The following is a 16,980-nucleotide window of genomic DNA, read 5'->3' as shown; positions in this document are numbered from 1 at the left end:
CAAAATGCCAGCTGAATGAATCAAAATTAGGAGTGTTCAGCAGAGCAAAAAAATACTGCAGAGAACTGCTCCTGCTAAAATTAATAGAGATATTCTGGAACCCACCCCACTCAGATGCATAAGCGGATCTGTAACTTCAGCTATCAAAAATTTGTTATATATGTAGCTTGGGGAGATTTAACAAGCTGTTTGGAAGACGGACAAGTATAAGATAAATGAAAAACAAATTAAATATGTTAGTTACAATATCATTACTTCATTTTGCCTTCAGAAAGTGACATGTATGATTTGGCTGAGCAGGCATACAACAGTTTCTTTTGATCAGTCTGAATTACAACACGTTTTGCCTGCTACAGCTCTCTGCTACTCCTTTAGCAGCTCAGGTTGCACACAGTTTGATTAATGTACATGGTTTACATTGGGGTCATTTTTTTCTGTTACAGCCCCACTCATGATTATGTAAAAAGAGATGATCTATTCTGGATCAGAATTCACTTATTAGAGAAACACACACACAGCTTTTTTATTTTTATTTTTTGTTATTTTTTAAGGGGAAAAAAGAAAAAAAGAAAATAGAAATAGAAAAAAAAAACAGAAAAAAGAAATAGAAAAAAATAGAAAAAAAGCTCTACAGTTTTAAAAGAAAACAATTTTGAAGCTCATCACTTTTATTATTTCATAAATATGTGAATCTCTATTGGTCTGGGGAGCAGAGAGACCAAAACTAGAAATAAAAAGAAATAATTATCCAGAGTCTCTTACAGAATACTGACTTGATAGCTATAAATTTGGCCTGATGGACCATAATATTTTTAATAGAGCCTGTCTCATTAGCCCTACAAATCTGGGGATCTAATTTTAGGTATCCAAGTAAAAACAGTTATCCTGAACTATTTATTATTTTTTATTTATCCTGAAGTTGCCATCAACGTATTAGAATGAGTCCAGAGGAGGGCCAGGAGGATGATCAAGGGGCTGGAGCAGCTTCCTATGAAGACAGGCTGAGGGAGTTGGGGTTGTTCAGCCTGGAGAATCGAAGGCTCCAGGGAGACCTTACAGCGGCCTTCCAGTGCCTAAAGGGGCCTACAGGAAAGCTGGGGAGGGACTTTGTCAGGGAGTGTAGCGACAGGACAAGGAGTAATGGCTTTAAACTAAAAAAAGGGCAGGATTACATCAGATATTCAGAAGTTCTTTAATTTGAGGGTGGTGAGGCCCTGGCACAGATTTCCCAGAGAAGCTGTGGCTGCCCCATCCCTGGAGGTGTTCAAGGCCAGGCTGGATGGGGCTTTGGGCAGCCTGGTCTGGTGGGAGGTGTCCCTGCCCATGGCAGGGGGGTGGGACTGGGTGATCTTTAAGGTCCCTTCCAACCCAAACCATTCTGTGGTTCTGTGATTTATTTTTTATATATTTATACATTATATTGTATTGTATTGTATTGTATTATATTATATTATATTATTTATTGCAATTGGAGTGTGTGCAGTTAATTGACAGAATATAAACAAATGAAATATTATTGTGCTAATATATATACACCACTGCTAAAAGACATAGCCTGATTCCAGGCTTAAAAAGTTCAATTATCCCATTTCAATATGGAAAAACCAAATCTCGTTTTGTAATTTCCCAAAAGCTCATAAAAAATTTAATTTCATCCAGACTAAGAGATGTTTTGATTGTCATATAGATGTAACTCTACTGGCTTCAAAATGCCCCACATAAAAGTTACTTAACTTTCAGAATTTCTGTAGTTGCTGCGTTGAAATTATTCAGGTTGTATAAGCATTTACAATACTGAAAATGGTGTCAGACTCCATCTCCTTGAAAGTAAGTCAACTTTTCAGCTAGTCACTTTATTTCTTTATTTCTAATGTCTTATAAGAGTGCACTGTATTACTATTACAAAGAAGTCTTAAGCCTGTATTCAGTTAAATCCAGCCTTTTGGCTACATCTGAACCTTAAGTAAAGCAAAGTATCTGATTAAGAATCTCCTTTCTCTAACATTTTCAGTTATTTCCTTGAATGTCTTAAGACTGTTTTGAAAGCAATGATTTTTCCTGTCCTGCACTTTAACGCAGCAGAAGTAAAAGTGGCTCTTCTTTTTAATAAACCCTTTACATGCAGTGTCACTGATAAATCGAAAAGAAGATGCCTCACTGCTGGGAAAAGCATTTCTAACCAGCCGCAGATAACAGGGTAACACTCACCGTGCAAGTGCTGCTCCCATGCCCAGAGCTGGCAGAGCCCTGTAGCAGCTGTAGAGAACTTTTTTACTCAGCCAGAGCAACATACACCATTAAAATACGTTTGAGAAACCACACATTATCATTAAGCTTAATTAAAGATGGGGGAAAAAAAACCAGCTAAAACTCTCAGCACCACAGTTTGCGTCAAAGGAGATCTGGAGATTATTTTTGCTTCCAGTTGCTCTTTCTTTATTTTGACTTCTCTATGCAAGTTGCGTATCCAGGTCTGGGTTAAGACGCGAGAATATTTCCACCACGGCTAACTCAGAGTTATTTGTATGCTTCCTTAACATGCAGATGGCAGTATTTTTTCATGCTGTCAGAGTACTTGGTCCGGTCAGAAGGTAATTTCTGAGGTAGGTGAGGAAATAAAACATATGGGCATTTTGTTACTACAGACGCACTGATAGCGTGCGTGACTGTAAGTCGCAATTTGGGAAGTGGGGGATGTAGAGGTGAAAAACACCGCTCGACTGCTGACAAAGTATTTGAGAGCTCACGGTGCCTTTTGGTCCCAGCAGCCTATTTCAGTATGCCTGCCCGTTCCCACAGGCTGCGTAGGGTAACAAAGCGGGGGAACAGGGCTGAGTTCCTCTTCCCAAAGCCACAAAACAGTGCCAGAAGTGAGGAACAGAGTGCGCTTTAAAGGAAATTATTCGTTTTCACCTCTTTAAGGGATGCTGTCAGTCTCTATGCTTGTCAGAAACAAATAGCAAACAAGTTTCCCAGAAAAGTGAGTGTGATCTTAACAGCGTCTGACTGCACACGCAAACATTTTCTGAGTGCAATGACATTTCCATTGCTTTTTTATGTAAAGCATCCTCAGGAAGAGTACTCTGTAACAGAGAACTTGCTGTAAAAGTGAGGCCAAAAAAAGACTGAAGGGTGGAAATCCTCTCATTCCAGTGCCATAAACATGGAGGTGGCTGTTCGCATCCTGCATGAAACCCAAGGGATCTTGCACTCGGCGCTGTTCAGCGTGGCATCCATTTAGAAGGGGTGTGAAGAGGAGCCTCACGCTGGTCCCCAAATCCCCAAACAGTGGCAGTCCCTGTGCTGCCATGACAACCACGAGCCCGTGGTGGCTGCCTCTGGATGCTCATGCACACACCTGAGCTGCTGGCGGTGGGGTCTGGGACTGATCCCTTAGCATCAGCTGACCGGAGCTTCTTCCAGTTCAGAGACCACGAGAAGCCATCTCCACTGGGCTGGTTATTCCTGTTGCTGCCTTAATGGTACTTTTCTGACTAGTGGTACCAGGCTATTCTGGGAAACAATGAATCAAATCACATTTTTATCCACGGTCTAAAAAAACCCTACACCCTCCTTTGTCTCCCAGTTCAGCAGTGACCCCTAAACCTTTTCCTTCCTAAGTTCATGACCATTCTTGATTATTACAGTGGTCGACTCTGGCCTGTGACAGGGAACAAGAGCAGCAATATCCAGAGCATGTCAGCATCTCAGCGTAGTGTGACAGCAATACAAATGGTTTGTGGGCTCCTGCTGTGACTATCCAGGGGAAAAAGCTCTCAGTCTCCACCATGGTACCCTCAAAGATCTTATCAGCGGAGCTTTTACAGAGGGTGGACAACCTGGGCAATCTCAATTGTAAGTCTTCGTCAAGTATTTCTTGCTGTGATAAGCTTTCTCTTTAATTCATGGATAGGGTCATTCATATTCAGAGCAGCAGTAGCAGAGCTGTACCCAAATAGGATAAAAGCCGGTCCCTGCAGGCCATGGTGTTCCTGCAGCTCCATGATGCTGTCGTTGGGCTGGGTGAGGGGGGTTAAAATACCCAATACTTAGAGGCAGCCAGTCTCCTGGGCCCTCGGAGCCAAGGGGCTCCCCAAGCTTCGAGCCCTGTGCCTGTGGGGCTGGCCGCCTCTCCTCTTGGGCCATGACACATGCTTTGCCCTTAACTGAATGGCTAGCTAGCAGTCGTGGGGTTTTCAGAGGTCAGATCTGACTCCGTAGGTTTGCATCCAGGGGTGGGTCTGTCCCACCTCTCCTCACTCGCTTTCCTGCCAGCCCAGCGCTCCAAGCACACGGGCTTGCAGGCGTGGTGGAAAGCTCTTTAGCTTCCAGGCTGGATTCCATCAAAGCGAGACAAACAGGCTTATTGTGAGGTCCCTGAACAAAGTCACAGGTGTAGCATGGATTACCCCAAAGCCAATTTATATTTGGGACCTGGTGTCATGCTTAAAAGTGATTCTACAAGAAGAACGTCAGAAAAGTGTGTGCAGCTTGGCTGTCCCCCATTGTACCACTGAGAACCATTGGGACTTAGAAGGCAGTTTATTGGCACACTCACGTGAGAGAGCAATAAATAAAACACTTTTTCCAGGCAACCCCAGCAAAAATACACATGAATCATGCTGCTGAGCAGATAGATGTTCAGCGAACACACCTACGGTCCTTCTCTTCTGCATTCACTCACAGTCAGCCCTTTGGCCTGGCTGATTTGCTCCAGGCTCAAGGGGGAACTTGTCTTGATTCCGCTGGTACAACTGCTCTGAAGTCACTAAGCCTGCACTCGTATTCATAAAAACAAGGCTGGAAAGAGGGAAGGGTCCAGCAGAGCAGAGCCCCGGAGCATCAAACAGAGCATCCCGCACTGGGACCCCCGCGGGACCCTGGCGGAGAAGCAAGCCCTCGATTATTAATTAATGATTACCGATAACGAACGAAAAAAAAAAAAAACAAAAAACCCCAAAGCCACCCTGAATAGCGCCCGGGCAGGTGCGCAGGAGCCCATAGGAGAATGCCTGCTGCCACCTCGCGGTGCCTGGCCTGGAACAGCAGCCCAGCCCCGCTCCTCCTGCTTCTGCGGAAAGCCCCAAAGAGAAATCCCAACACCCCCGGAGGGCAGGGACCCAGGGCTTCGGTTTATTACAGGTGGCGTTTTTTTAAAAATTATTATTAATTATTATTTTTTTCCCCTGCGCAAAGGCTGTTTTCGCACCCTCCTCTTTTGCTGCTGCCCCATACCCCGGGGTTTCACCCTTTAGAAGGGGTGAAGTCAACGCGACCTTACGCTGCTTCCCCTGACATCAACTGCCCAGGTGCCCTCATGGCCAGCAGTAGTCACCTCCAGAAACTGTCTTCTGTCTTTTAAACTTATCTGTGACCACACATGCCCCAAGTATTCACGCAGCATGTTTTATCCTATAACACAGATATACATGCAAAGCAGATAGCACATACTACTTGTTTGACAGAGGTGATTTTTGAAAAATGATGTCTAAGAGAAGTGATAATTACTTTTTTCTTTGTAGGAGCTTGTTTCAGAAGTAATTCCCCCAGTGTAGGCTGTGGCAGTACTGCTGGTGTTTCTATACTACTTGGTGTTACCTGCAGTCTTGATTTCCCTACTTGTCCGGATAAAGGCACCTGTCCAGGTTTGCTGTGGCTCCCTCCTGTCTGAACATCAAGTTTTCTTATACGTGGTAAAAAGGACAGCAAAAGGACATGTATGGTGTTTCAAGCTTGAAATCAGGACAAGAAATTTTAAGCATCCAAATTCGGCATTAGCGAGATGCTCCCATGCCCCCTAACGCAGCCGTATTCTGAATGTCCACTTGTGCTCGGACCAGTTTGTGTTTCAAGACACGACAAGACAAATTCACAAAACCCCCATGTGAAGTCCCCCATGTGTGGGACTATGCACTGACTTACATTGCAGATTAGCACAAAGGGCAGTCGCTGCAAATCCCTTATAAGTGCAGAAAGAGCATTTCACATCACCACCGAGGAAGTAAGGGCCACAGTCACCGGACTCCCATGACTTTGGACAAAACCCTCTGTGTGAATTGTAAGCCATCTACCACGGGTGGCATGTGTGAGTGGAGAGCTCCCGCTTTCAGCTGCTGATAAAAAAAATATTCTTAGTCAGAGGGAGGAAGTTGATGCAACACATTGAAATCCTCACTTTCTTAGCCAAAATAGAAACGCCTCTATGGGTATGCCTACATTGCAGCCAAATTCACGACTGCAGCTCCAAGTAGTTCAGACTATCATAATTGCCACCCACAGACTTCTGCTAGCAGTAGTAAGGGGTAAAGATATATTGACTCAGTTTTCCTCTCTCTGACATAATTTGGGTCACATGGAAAGCATTTTTTCCTTCTTCTTACTTATTGGAAAAGGTGTCAAGGAAATGACCTGGAACATTCAACCATGAAACTACAGTATCATGTGCAAATTTTTGGCTCATTCCAAATGAATATCTTACTGTGCATTTTTAAACAAAAACATCTGGGAGTTCAGAAGTGAAACACACAGTCTCAAAGGAAAAAAAATTCACAACAGAAATTAATAAAACCCCTACTATATTCACCTGGCTTGGCCCCTGACTTATTCTGTATTTTTGGTAACCTCATATAGCCAATCTTGTTAAAGTCATTCAAAAACAGTGCAAACGGTGCTAGCTTTCCCCCCCACTTAGTAACTCATTTAGAGAACAGTATTTGAAGAGGGAGATTTGATTTTCTGGGGTAGCGCTGCTCAATTAGGCATCAGACTGTGACAGCTAAAGTATTTTTATGGATCAAAAATACAGCTAACACATGAAAAACATGCTCGAAATGCATACCGTCAATCAATGTAAAATAATTCACCCTGGGGACACCTACAAGACAGGCTCTCCTAAAAGAGGCCTTCAAAACCATCTGTCTTCATCAGTTGTGTGGGTTATGCCTAAACGGTTTGGTCTGGGAGCGATGAGGAAGGAATGTGGCTGACAGGCTGAAAGGAAGCACCTGGCTGAGTGCTGCAGCTGAGAGCGCTCCTGAGCAGAGGACCTGGACTTCAGGGCAAGGTTTCCCATGCACCCACGGCCCAGGTCAGACACAGACATAGAGAAGGAGGTGAAGAATTTAGGCAGCCTGGTTCATGAAGCTCCTGGCATGGTACCTACAGTACAGGAACCCTTTGTGGGACGGTTTCCATTGTGAGGAAGGCTAGAAAGCTGTTCTAATGTGGATAGACATTGTCAAAATGGAAGGCTAGACTGTTACTCCCTCAGTACACACTGTTGAACAGTTACTTCTACCACTACATTTGCTACTATATTATATTAATGCAGTTAACATGCACAAACAGTCTATGGATAACGAAGAGGCTATTTTTTTTTTTTTCTGCAATCACAAACTTAGTTTGTCAAGGTCACAAGTCATTTTGCTCCCAGGCAATAGCTGGTCTCAGACTGTGACCATACCAGCCTCCATTTACTGGTTAATAGTTAACAGTTTATTTCAAGCGCCAGATGAATTCTGGGTCAGAACGCCTGAAAACATCTGAAGGCTCAGAGTTAATGTTTATTTTAGCAGAGTGAAAATATGAGCCACTTATTTCTGTAGCCTCTTGTGATTTGATTTTATTTCCAGCGTGAAACAAGTGGGGCGCAAGCAGCCACCTGCCTTGCCAGGGAGACCTAATAAAAGAGCTGAACAGAAAAATCCCTCAGAAATAGAAGACCAGGTGGGAGGAAGCTACAAAGACCAAAACAATAAGTTACCACTGCTATCAGATAGTGTAGGATATAGAAGACCAAGAGCATTAATTCACACTCTGACATTCTAGCATTGATCCCTACAGCTTATTTTATTTTATTATTATTATTTTTTTCATTTCTAGTTTTAAAGGAGATTTAGAAGATTTTAAGGTCTCTCCAAACTGGAATGATACTCCACTGATTCAGTTGTTGGCCCTCCTGCTGAAAATCTTAGAGGTATTGCTTCTTCAACTATCTCCCACAGAGAAAGTGGGTAAACATCTACCGTCATGCAAGTTTTTGCAGGACCTGTTCAATTCTATGATCCTTAAATATTATCTCTACATTTCTTTGCTTAATTCCGCTGTATATTATCCTACTTCCAAAAATCCACACTGCTTAATTTCTTCTTTCCTTTTAGCTATCTGCATCACGCATTCACAAGTTTTATGACCCTTCCAGCTGATAACTGAGAAGCTAAAGGGCACTTACAGATTGCTATTCAAAAACTCAAAAAATAAAGCTTTGGACAGTTGGTAGCAATCAAGTGGCTCTAGTTTGTACTAGAGATGAGCTAGTTCTGAATCCAGGAGCCCTTTGTAGCCCCTTTCTGCAGTCAGCTCCTACCCTGACCACGCTACTAAATCTCAGCTTCCCACAGAAGGGGACAATCAGTGCTTGTTTCCACCTAAATGCCACAGCTTTCAGATGGATGCTTTAAGACAAGCCAACCCAAACTTCAGGTTGTGTTCATTAGATAACTGCACAGGTTTAGGGGCTGCTTCATAAAACCATTCCTTTCACAGAGGTGAGGATGATTCAAGTTCAAATATGTGTGAAAATACAGCATGCGTATGGATTCTCTTGCCTGGTATGTCTGAGAATTAGGGGTTTGGGGACTTTCTGATTTCCATTACTTACTTTGTCTAACCTTTTTTTAAACTTTTGGCTTCCACAAGGCAAGCAGTTCTGCAAGGTAATTATGCACTGAGAAAAAACAACTACTTCCTTCTGTTTTAAACCTTCTACCACATGCCCTCAGTAGTGCTAGCTCCCCAGTAGTTTTTTTTTTTTTTTTTTCACCCTTTATATTGGCAATTTGAGAGCGGAGGCAGTGAGATAAATGTTTTACCTGGAGAACAAATTCACTTCCATTCCCTGGATTGCCTATTTTTTTCCAGTTTAAATAGACCTTGAGTTTCAAGTTGTCACGGTTCTTGTGACAAGAAAGGTTTATTACAAATCTTTCATGATCACAAAATGTACTTAGAATGAATATAAGTACATCGTGAAATTGCACGCCATATCCATCCAAACACAGACTTTGACCTAAAGCTTGCTGAAACTGATGGAGTTTTTTTGTACCAGCTCTGAAGAACACAGCCAACAAGTGTTCTTTGTGATTTCTCCATTTGTGCAAGTTTTTTTTCCTTTTGTTACTATCCATTCTCTGCTTGTCTAGGAGTTAGCTAATGCATAACCCTAATAAAAACCTCAGAGTTTGAAATCAAGGACATCTCTTCCTCAGTGAGTAATTTTAGCATATGCTTTTAATGTTTGTATGCATATGCTTAGATATGCTTTTAACTGTTAACAGTATTCTTAACAGCAGAGAAAACACTTCTGACCAGCTGACGGGTAACAGGCTATGAAATGAGGCCCCAGCCTGAGAATGGAATATAATATTCTGTATTTCCTGATGTCTTTCAGCCACTGTGGATATTCCTAGTTATTTTTCTTTTACCCATTTCCATTCTTATTTTCCATACACATATTCTATCATGAAGCTTTCATTTTACACTGTGTATCCTCTCTCTTCACTTTTGGACAAAACCTCTTTTGTTTCACCTTTTAATTTCAATTATTTCTTCCATTCAGTTTCATTTGTCTATGTTAAATTAATTTTTTCATTTCTCCTTTTTCTGATTTAAGAATAGCAATCTTGCTATGTTATTTTATAGTAATCTCCTCTGAGCTTTACAGAATTACTAGCGTCTTTATTGGAATTAAATAGGAATGGGCTCGCTCCAATAATAATATCTTCCATTAACATCTCCAGTGTATGCTAGAAGTGTTCTTTACTTTTTGTTATTTTTACTCTTTAAACAGACCAGCTTTGACACAAGCAGGTGTTTGAAGTCAATTAGATTATATCGCATTAAATCTGGAATGAGTTCCACCCAGAACTTCTGCTTAAATTAGGGGTTTAGTTTAAATATCAACACGCATAGCAATTTCTGCAACTTCCTTTCACTTGCAGAAGTACAGAAAAAGACGTTTTCTTAAAAAAATGTTAAAAGGATCCACTTAATTCGCCTTCTATGAAAAATTATCTCCTAATGGAGTGTAACTTTTTCCTCAAGCATTTTGCTTCTTAATCCCCCTCTCCCTTCCTTCTTCCACTCAACTTTTGGACCCAAAATTTTGTGTCCCAATGGACCCAACTTTTCTCTCTGATTTGAGTTACTTTCCCTGGGTGTGAAGGGAGGCTGGGATACCTTATACTCAAAAGCTTCTGGAACCGATCAGTGACGTCAGGTCAAATATGGAACTGATTTGCTCCCATAAGTGATTCAAGCAACGTTGCGGTGAAGTTGGCCTAGGTGTAAATCAGCACAGAACACATGGCCACAATTCTGCAGTGCTCTAAAAATGAAAATGTCATGAAAATACTGTGTATTACTAATAATTAAACAGCCAAAGAAAAACAAAGTGCAATTATGTTTACTTCCCAATTGGCATTTCTCTCATATGGAAAAAAAAAGCAAGCAAACGATTTTTCAAATCATACTTTCAGCACTGAAGCCAGAAGAGGAAGTACCAAAGCAATTACTTCAGCAACTTGCTTGTATAAATGAAATCGCCAGCAACGAGTTTCATTTCTAGGTAATTTCCCAGGCTCCCAGGAAACACAGCAGAATCTACAGTCTGGAAAGATGTCAAAACAGTAGCATGCAATTCATCGCAGCTCAGAAACAAAGTGCCAAAAAATACAGTGCATGAGCAATCATCATTTGTATCAAATTTTCCCATAGCAGAACTACATAGAGGATAATTGTATTATAACAGCAGAAAGAAGAAAAAAAAAAGTTTCTGTGTCAGCTGCAAACAGTAGGCACTGTTTGTCAGAGGAGATTTAAATTTTTTTTGCTCTTGAATTTAGAGCAGGAATATGTCTAGGTAATTAGATGGGAGAATATTTCTTCTGAGGTGGCCGAAGGTCTAATTCCATCACACTTATTTATATCTTTGCTATGAATAGTTCCATTGATCTCAATAAGATTTCCAGTGGGGTCCTCAAGGTGAGTGATGATGGAAAATTTGGTTATTGAAAAGAAAGGGCAAAAGCAAAATATTACAGTTTTATAAGATTCATTAACAGCAAAGTCATACACGCTGAAGTGGAAAATGCTCCAAAGACTGACACAGAAAGGAATTCCAAAAAACAGTGTGATGTAAAGGGATGCACTCAGGAGTGGCGCATTTTATTGTAATTATAAATACACAGTTAAAGACACAGAAGACCAGGAAAAACTGAATGAGGAATCTTTATAAAAGTTCTCTACAGGGTTTTACAGGGTTACAAAGGTAATGGTGTTATGCTTATGCTGTGTTTGAAACTATTTTGATAAACCTTAAAGTTTTTTTAGTAGGCTTTAGCGCAAATATATATTGTCTGTAGTGAAATTCCAACAAACTAGGTATCAATCCAATTATATTTACATATTCAAAACCCCACTTTGATCATTCCTCTTTCTCCTAACCTCCTGTCTCTTCACACATATAGCTAAATCATTAATCTCTTTATACTTCTCACTACATTAATATTTCCTTTCTAAATAAATCCTATTATTCACCAAGATCTGGTGCATTCCTAACCCAAAGGCCAGACCCATGTGGATGAAGCACAAACCCATGAATGGCTTCCACGATTTTAGGAGAAATCATTGTCATAAATTTAATTTCACAGCGATCGCTTCACACTTTGAAGGTTACCATGTTATCTTTCTATGTAAAAAGAGGGCGGCTGTTCTTTCCTGCCAGATTCAATCACATCCTTTTGACCTTTAGCAAGTGCCCAGAGGAGAAGTCACACTTACCGCCGCATGCTGCCCGTCTGGGTTGGGAGGGGTTCAAAGAGGAAGGAAAAAAGGGATCAGAGTGACTCCTCCAGCCCAGAGGTGAAAAAAACAGTGTAGCAACACGGCTAGAGGCAGGACAATGCCTAACTGCTGACTGGAGTTGGGTTTGCCCTGAGGCTTAGACTGTGACTGCCTTCAGTAGTCTTTTCAGCCCAATCAGAGCAATACAGACAAGCCTGGCACCACATGAATTCTTCATAGGGAAGTGTGGTGACTATGGCTCAGAACCTAAAGAAATGACTTAAAATCGGGGTAAAACAATAATATGTGTAATACGCATAATATGACGGTATTGCAAATAAAACCAAAGCTTTTCTGAGCCCTGCAAAGCTGTATTGTGAAAATAACGTCACATTCAAAGGTCACAAGCTGTATTCATTTGGGCTCATGTGTCACTATTAGTCACTGGGCTTGTGCCATCTGATTCTGCCAGACCTGCACTCAGCTTCACGTCAGCGTGCTGCTGCTGTCTATGGGACGTCACATACCTACACCTTAGACCTTTTTATCATGAACAATACACAATAATCTTCAAGGCTTTATAGCCACTAGAGCAAATTCTGTTTTATTGTCAGCAAACTCACTTGATTGCTTGTATGATGCCGGAAAGAGTAAAAACCTAATAAATCTTTTTATAGGCCACAATTCTGTAGCTTCTCGTCGGCATATGGACATCCACAAGCAGTGCCTTGTTAAATTCTAGGAGAATAATATAATAATAAGGTAGGCTTGGATTGTCATGTGATGATGGAATCTGATTAGACTTTAAAATGTTGCAGTCAGAAAACAGGAATCTAAGGAAAGGTTGGACATGGTGCTTAGGGACATGGTTTAGTGGGTGACATTGGTGGTAGGGGGATGGTTGGACCAGATGATCTTGGAGGGCTTTTCCAACCTTAATGATTCTATGATTCTGTCCCAAACTTACATGTTGTACACTTACCTGAACTGCTCGCTTTGTGATTACTTTGAATCATGGTTTCTTGCTTTCTGACTGAGGCACTGATTCTCTATTGCCATGTGGTTAGGTTAGTACACCCCTGATTTGGTGAGCCCACTGAAATTCAGGAAAAAGGTTCTTCCATTCTTGCATTTACAGACTGGCTATTAACATCTTTTTATAGTATGCATTGCAGAAAGTGTAGAAAAACTAGTAGTTCATTCCGAAGGTAACACATGTCAACCTATCTATGTGATTTTGGTGAAACGGAAGGATTAGTAAGGAGACAATTAGGCAGGGTGGTGAAGTGGGTGCAGCAGCCCAGCTTCCTTCACCCTGTGCCAGCTGCTGACTGTTCACAAACTCATACTCCTTGCTGAAGGAACCTGATCTGAGTCCTCAGCTCACAGGCTAGCGACTAAGGTGAAACTAATTTTCACAGAAGGCCTGGGTGGGGAGTTCCTCCTGGGCCCCTATTTCTGTCTGCATCTCTAGCATCTGAGCCTCAGGGAAGTTTACTACATCTCAGTGACTCTATCTACGGCTGAAGCTGCCTCATGCTTTTTATTCAAGACTTTCTTTTCCGATGCCTGTAGCACAGACAAATTGTAATCATTCAAGTCAGGCTCTTCCATGACGAGGATGTCTCAGGCTGGTTGACTCACCTGCCTCGTTTTCAGGTCACTGTGATTCAGACACCCACCAGGCAGAAGTAATACAGCAATACGCTCGTTCCACTGCTGTGACAGAAAACTGTCCTGCAGCTGAGGTGCTCTAAGGGCTGCGTGGTTTGGAGCGGGGCCCAGAGCAGGCACGTCTTATGAGCTGCCAGGCTGAAGGGACCTGAAGCTTGTTGGCCCCGACTGGGGGCTGCCTCATCAGCCTCCTCCACGCTGCCTCGGTGCCAATCTCCTGCAGATCACGAAAAGAGCAGAAAAATGCTCATTTTCATTTTTGAGTTGTTTTTTCATCAGCTCCTCAAGCCTAGTTGCTCTGGGGAAGGGTAAAATGGAAGCCAGAACCAGCACAAGGAAAGGAAAAGGAAAAGGTGAGGGAGGCAGAAAGGGGACTAACTCTTGATTTGAAGTGCGGAGCAATTTTCCTCAGTTAGGGAACCTAAGCCGTGGGCTGATCTGTGAGGTGAAGAGCAAGAATCTAGTCTATTTAAGGATAAACACACATGCAGAGTAATGCAATGCAATGAATAGTTCTCTTAGGCTTTGCAGAGAGTGCCTTGAGAGAGAGCTGTAGTTAGGGCTGCCCAGGAGATGAGGAGCATGAATGTCTCTGTTTAATGAGCATGCACACTCATTTGCTCCTTTTGAAAAAAAGAAGTCATAAAGGAAGGCATTAAGCACAAACAAAGCCAGATATTGCCATGCTTCAAAACCTGCTAGCTGCTCGTAGTTCTTGCAGTGACCTCATGCCTCTCAAAGAGGTACAACTCATAAACCACTGGAGAGCCAGCACGTTTTGAAGATGAGGAGTAAGCCTTCCTTATTGCCCTTCTCTTGTGTTCATAAGACACTGGATAACTGAGGTACACACCCCTATTGTATGGATTTGTCTGTGTTTAAAGAGCAGTGTGTTTCTGTCAGCAGTTTGTACCTCTTTTGTCATCACAAGCAGCCCCATTCAGCTCCCCCGTGATGTTTCCACGAGGCACTCTCTCTGGTGGCGGGGATTCAACATCCCAGAAGACAGAGACGCTGTGAGAGGAGGAAAAAGAGACACAGGTGCTGACATCACTTGCTCAGTTTGTCCCCAAAAGAAGGTCAGCTCAGCAAAAATCAACCCTGTTCTGCGACAAACATTTCACCCCATGTGAACTTACAAAATACTGGCGGCCCTGAGACCAAACAGGGCCCATGGGCAGGACAACGTATATAAATACCTAGGGAAGGCTGGCAAGGGAACAAATAAACAGGCTCTAATTTTCTCCTACAAAATTAGGCAGCTTTAATACCGCGGGAGACTAGAAAGGTTGAGTTACCCTGATGCCAGTACCATCATTACTGGCTCAGATTTTTTGGCTGGCGTACAAGGCTGACGTTCCTGCTCTTGAGGGGATTTTACTGTAGCACAGAAATTGGTGGGAAACTTCAATGTGTCGGCCACCTCTGTAAGCTGGTCCAAGCATCCGAATTCCAGGACATCTGGAGACCAACCACGGTGGCCATGTCGACACTCTGTCAGGAAGGCTAATGAGCAACCTCACTGTAATTAAATGGTCTCCTCAGGTGCTCTAAAATTAAAAGCAAAACAAACCCCAGACAACGTGTACAGCCTGCATACATGTGCTATTATCCAAACCGTAACGTATTCCATATGCCTTCCTATCAAGTAACTTCCTACATTCTTCAAGCCCGTACTTACCACCTTGGGGACCTCCCAATAAAATGCAGCGATTTGGGGAAATTATCTTGCAATAGGCCTATACATCTGAGGGCCAGAGAGCAAATTACAGGCTCCTAATGTTTTCCCAAATATCTTCACATATGCTCTGTTATTATCTATATTGCATTACAGTGTATCATGACCTATTTGACATTAACGACATACGACTTACATTGCCCGCTGAGGACCGGAGAGCATTTGTACAAAGCGATGTTGGCAGTCACAGCCACATGCACTGCACTGTGCCTGGTGGACCTGTTCTCCTGAGGTCGATGGAAACTCAGGCTGCTAAGGTCTTCACAACCTTCAGTCCTCGGCTTACCTCAGGAGCCCTTCTGCATACCAGGAGCCCGGCCACATTACCAACTATTTTTCTGAAATCCTCCCAAGGGTCTGAAACAACATGCAGTACTCTCTGATCCTATTTGCATGCCATTGTTAGCCTGAAATGCTCGTGCGGAAAAGTGGAGGGTCACAGGTATCTCTTTCAGGCAACTGTGGTAAACATCTATTAAGGACATCACGTTCTCTTTTTATAGTACATGTTATTTATTGACAAAACCTAAAATCCCGGTTGCTTTTTCACCCTGTTATTGCATCTGTTTTCTGTCCTAACTTTTCTGCACCACTGTTAGAAGCTGTTGGTACCTGTTTTGGACAACCAGAAAGAGCTCCATTTCAGCAGTACATCGGTAGTAACTCAAGTACAGCAGAACCTTGGTAAAGTACAGAAATAATTGTTTTAAGTGCTGTGATTTAGCAGCAGAGGCAGTGCTGTAAATCAATAATCATACTTAAGAGTTTAGGACTTCTTTTATTACGCAGACAGCAAATCAATGCATGAGGTAGGAGTAAATATACTGAGGATCCCTTCACTGGTTCAGTCCTCAGGGGGCTAAACTCTTTGATATTGGATTCTCGTTCTCTGACCTGGTGTCTGCCATTTCAAGAGCGTAACTTCCCTGCACCCTGCAGTTTGGAATAGTATCCACGCAAAGAGAGCCTCTGTTCTCTCTGTGCTTCCACATTAGGGACCCAGGAAAACAAAACAAAACAAAACAAAAAGCCCACTCAAAAACTAGTTGCTTTGCTCCACCTAGAAGCATTTTGAGTTGGTGGGTTTCTTTTCCCCAGCTTTTGGATTACGATGGGAATCTAGGAAGGAAAACAGGAATCAGAGGTGAAGGTGCCACAGCAAACTACCGCCATGCAACGATCAGAGTGAAATAAAGCCCACCACATGGTGTTTCACACGGCTCTGAATCACATTCTGCATTATTATTTTGGAGTCTCTTGCATTTTTTAAAAGGATTTAGGAACCTTTCTGTTCGGGTATCTCCAGAAGTTTGCTATCTGGAGGGTATGTAAACCTGAACTGAAATTAGGTATCTCCGGAGGCAGCTTAAATCGCCTATCTGGGCAGTAAAAGCAGAATAAGCAGAATTAGTGGCACGGCTTGAATTTAAAAAAAAAACACTGCTTTTTTAGCAGGTTTACTGTTTCAACAAAATCTCGATGTTCTGCCATGAGCCAGGCGGCTGTGAGGACGCGTGCCCCTTTACTCCCCTTCCCAGTGTGTGGGGGCAGCCGAGCCCCGGGTAACTTCTCTCAGGGACACCCCGGAGCCGCCTCCCCTCTCCCGGCCCCGCTCTGCCCCGTTTCCGTCCCGCAGAAAACTTTCCCCGGCGGCGGGGAGCCCACGGCCGCTCCAGGCCCAGGCCCGGGGCCGCGCAGCTCCCGCCCGGGTCCCTCCCCCTGGCGCC

At 42.8% G+C, this 16,980-nt stretch overlaps 1 protein-coding gene across 5 annotated transcripts; it reads right to left on the bottom strand.

Annotated features, from left to right (window-relative positions):
- Positions 1–589: 589 nt before the first annotated feature.
- LOC308200131 (uncharacterized protein) lies at positions 590–16,963 on the bottom strand. Of its 5 annotated transcripts, none has more exons than XM_080605335.1 (4): positions 14,939–16,963; positions 14,429–14,529; positions 13,486–13,732; positions 590–3,513 (listed from the first exon to the last, which is right to left on the bottom strand). In XM_080605335.1, exons 1-3 carry the CDS (start codon positions 14,998–15,000, stop codon positions 13,512–13,514), a joined length of 384 nt encoding a protein of 127 aa, XP_080461461.1. In that variant the 5' UTR covers positions 15,001–16,963; the 3' UTR covers positions 590–3,513; positions 13,486–13,511. The 5 variants fall into 5 exon arrangements, 3 of the variants coding, with proteins under 3 accessions (XP_080461461.1, XP_080461460.1, XP_080461459.1); XM_080605334.1 differs by lacking the exon at positions 590–3,513 and adding an exon at positions 3,520–12,579; XR_013955254.1 differs by lacking the exon at positions 590–3,513 and having other exon boundaries at positions 3,520–13,732; positions 14,814–16,963.
- Between the last annotated feature and the right edge of the window lie 17 nt (positions 16,964–16,980).

The sequence above is a fragment of the Anser brachyrhynchus genome, assembly GCF_964034855.1.
Source record: "Anser brachyrhynchus genome assembly, chromosome: 1".
Classification (NCBI taxonomy): domain Eukaryota; kingdom Metazoa; phylum Chordata; class Aves; order Anseriformes; family Anatidae; genus Anser; species Anser brachyrhynchus.
The sequence above is the reverse complement of the archived record's forward strand: the minus strand, read 5'-3'. Positions and strand labels throughout refer to the sequence as shown.